The sequence below is a fragment of the Mesoplodon densirostris genome, chromosome 1 (assembly GCF_025265405.1).
Source record: "Mesoplodon densirostris isolate mMesDen1 chromosome 1, mMesDen1 primary haplotype, whole genome shotgun sequence".
NCBI classification, from domain to species: Eukaryota; Metazoa; Chordata; class Mammalia; order Artiodactyla; family Ziphiidae; genus Mesoplodon; species Mesoplodon densirostris.
The window spans coordinates 229,449,783-229,453,208 of NC_082661.1; the positions used below are offsets into that span (position 1 = coordinate 229,449,783).

At 62.8% G+C, this 3,426-nt stretch overlaps 1 protein-coding gene across 1 annotated transcript; it reads left to right on the forward strand.

Moving 5' to 3' along the window:
• The first annotated feature begins 1,530 nt into the window (after positions 1-1,530).
• On the forward strand, positions 1,531-3,208 carry POU4F2 (POU class 4 homeobox 2). Its single transcript, XM_060095141.1, has 2 exons — positions 1,531-1,815; positions 2,267-3,208. Exons 1-2 carry the CDS (start codon positions 1,531-1,533, stop codon positions 3,206-3,208), a joined length of 1,227 nt encoding a protein of 408 aa, XP_059951124.1.
• The last annotated feature ends 218 nt before the right edge of the window (positions 3,209-3,426 follow it).

Sequence of the window (3,426 nt, forward strand, 5' to 3'; positions counted from 1 at the left end):
TCCACTTCTAAGAAAAGTGGTCCACGATGGGACAAAAGTGAGAGCAAAGTGTTGGCTAAAAATAGGCTCTCTGCACCGAGCGGCTGTGGAAATGAAGATAAGTGGGGCTTGTGCCAGCCCCTGAGGGCGTGTGTGTGTGTGTGTTTATTAGGGTGTGTGTGTGGGGGGGGGATATTCTGCGGCACATGCGCTCTGTGATCTCTGGTCCTGCCTCTCCGGCAGTTGCCCCTTCCTCCTTTGATTGCGGCTAATGAAGTGGCAGCGTTTGCCAGTGGATCCGCCCAAGACCCAACTCACACTGAACTGGAGACGGGGAGGAGGAGGAGGAAGATCCGGAGGAAGAGAAAAGAGGGTGGAGAGGAGTGTCTGTCGGTGGTGGCGTTGGGGGAGTACACGGGGGTCTGGCTGGCGGGGGCGGGGAGGGGGGAGGAGTCGCATGCGCATAGGCGACCGGAGCAGTCTCCTCCGCCGTCCAATCCGCTGAGAGCTGTGAGAAACCGAGTAAGAGAAAGCCCTGCAGCCCTGCGGACCCCAGGTCTCTTTGGCACCAGGCACCCGCCAGGCCGAGGGGGCGCAGAGAGAAGGGCCGAGCGCTGCTCGTACCAGCTGGAAGCGCAGAGCAGAGCAGAGGATCCAGGTCGGAGGCAGGGTCCGCGTTCTCCACTGTGGTCGCGAGCCAGGGATCAGGGTCACCCGAGCTGCGGGGAGAGGCGGGCCGAGTTGGGGGCGGAGGCCTGGAACTTCGCGGTAAGCAGGAGGCGGGGAGGCAGCTAGGTAAGAGGCGTTCCTTGCAGTCTAGGGAAAATCCCACCCAAGGCTCCCTTGGTCCGCAACTTTATTTAGTAGTTTCTTTTCCCCGCGAGGCGGAGACGGAGTGGAAGAAGCAGGAGGGGCAGGAGGCCGGCTCTTAGGTAGGAAGTGCCCTGCGACTGGAGCGCAGACCTGGCCGGGGGCGTGGGTGGGTGGGTTTGAGCAGGGGCGCTACTGTAAGTGAGAGCTGCGGGGCGCAGGGAAGGGGAGGCGGCATCCGAGCGCCGGCGGGGGCAGGAAGGGGAGGTGGAGGGCGCGGCGGGGGAGCGGGAGGCGGGTGTCGGGAGAGCAGAAAGGACCAAAGCCTGGAGGAAGCCGACAGGGAGAAGGGGCGACGCCGGAATCCGAGCGGGAGAAACCTGCGAGTTCAGGCAGGGGAGGGCGGGGGCGCGCGGGAGGGAGGGAGGGAGGGCGGGGGCGCGGGGGCAGGCGCGGGGAGAGGCGAGTATAACTCGGCGGCCGCGAAGCGCGGGGCAGTTTCGCCTGCCCAGGTCTGCAACCAGCGCCAAGCGGAGCCCAGCAACAGCGCAGACTGACCTCGTAGCCAGCGGTGGAGCGCGTAGCCGGGGCAAGGCGCGCCGAGCTCCGAGCGGCGGCGAGTGAGCGCAACTCTGCATCGCCCTTCCCCGCTCCGGCTCTCGCCCAGCGCTTCTGCGGAGGGTCCCGGCTACCGGGGCCAGTTGCGTGCGCCACATACAAGCGCGCGGGCAGGCCGGGAAGATGATGATGATGTCCCTGAACAGCAAGCAGGCGTTCAGTATGCCGCACGGCGGCAGCCTGCACGTGGAGCCCAAGTACTCGGCGTTGCACAGCGCCTCGCCCGGGTCCTCTGCACCCGCGGCGCCCTCCGCCAGCTCTCCTAGCAGCTCGAGCAATGCTGGCGGCGGTGGCGGCAGTGGCGGGGGCGGTGGAGGCCGGAGCAGCAGCTCCAGCAGCAGTGGCAGCAGCGGCGGCAGCGGCGGGGGCTCCGAGGCGATGCGGAGAGCATGTCTTCCAACCCCACCGGTGCGTATTTCTGCATAATCACCGCTTAAAGGCACATTTTGACAGCCCCCTTTATCTGCTTGATGTTTTTTTCATGTCTGCACAGCAAATCACCCCGCACCTCCAACCAATTTCCCCCCCTCTCTCTTATGTATTCAGAGGGTCTTTCCTTTCATATTAATTTTTAAGACCTGGCATGTTGCCTGTGCGCGTGTTGTGTTGTGTTGTGTTTGCAGGCTCACTTTCCTCCTCCTCGTGCACTCGTGGCTTCTCTCCGTGGCTTCCCTCCTCTCCTCCTCACCTGCTAGTTTCAGGATTGTTATTATTATTTTTTTTATTTTTAAATTTATTTTTAACGTTCTGGGAATGTTGTAGGCGCGGCGGCGGTGTCGAGCTCTGGGCCGGAGCTTCCGGAGAGAGTGCGCACAATTCCCCTCTGAGAGTGATGTGTGCCTTTTACTTGCAATTGCAGAGCAATATATTCGGCGGGCTGGATGAGAGTCTGCTGGCCCGCGCCGAGGCTCTGGCGGCGGTGGATATCGTCTCCCAGAGCAAGAGCCACCACCATCACCCGCCCCACCACAGCCCCTTCAAGCCGGACGCCACCTACCACACCATGAATACCATCCCGTGCACGTCGGCTGCCTCCTCTTCGTCGGTGCCCATCTCGCACCCGTCCGCGCTGGCGGGCACGCACCACCACCACCACCACCACCACCATCACCACCATCAGCCTCATCAGGCTCTCGAGGGCGAGCTGCTGGAGCACCTGAGTCCTGGGCTAGCGCTGGGTGCCATGGCGGGCCCCGACGGCGCCGTGGTGTCCACTCCAGCTCACGCGCCGCCCATGGCTACCATGAACCCCATGCACCAAGCCGCCCTCAGCATGGCCCACGCGCACGGGCTGCCCTCACACATGGGCTGCATGAGCGACGTGGACGCCGACCCCCGGGACCTGGAGGCGTTCGCCGAGCGCTTCAAGCAGCGACGCATCAAGCTGGGGGTGACCCAGGCCGATGTGGGCTCCGCGCTGGCCAACCTCAAGATCCCCGGCGTGGGCTCGCTCAGCCAGAGCACCATCTGCAGGTTCGAGTCCCTCACGTTGTCTCACAACAATATGATCGCGCTCAAACCCATCCTGCAAGCGTGGCTGGAGGAGGCGGAGAAGTCTCACCGCGAGAAGCTCACCAAGCCGGAGCTCTTCAACGGCGCGGAGAAGAAGCGCAAGCGCACGTCCATCGCGGCGCCGGAGAAGCGCTCGCTCGAAGCCTACTTCGCCATCCAGCCGCGGCCCTCTTCCGAGAAGATCGCCGCCATCGCTGAGAAGCTGGACCTTAAGAAGAACGTGGTGCGCGTCTGGTTCTGCAACCAGAGGCAGAAACAGAAAAGAATGAAATATTCCGCGGGCATTTAGGAGACCCACGGCCTCTCCAGGGACAGGCCCCTCCTCATCTCCCCTTTCCCCTCCCCCTCTCTCCTGCCTCTTCCCCCCCCCCCCCCCACTTTTCGCGACTAGAAACAATTCCATTAAATGTAAATCCAGAGAAAGCGAGGATTGGAGAGCGAGCGAACGAGCAAGTCACTGAGCCCAAGTCCGGTGAGAATGTGAAACGATTTCTCAAGGGAAAGAAA

Bases quoted from the DNA above. Each gene is read 5' to 3' on its own strand.
- POU4F2 (XM_060095141.1), top strand. From the start codon at position 1,531: ATGATGATGATGTCCCTGAACAGCAAGCAGGCGTTCAGTATGCCGCAC. The intron at 1,816-2,266 runs GTGCGTATTTCT...TTGCAATTGCAG, and splicing joins CATGTCTTCCAACCCCACCG to AGCAATATATTCGGCGGGCT.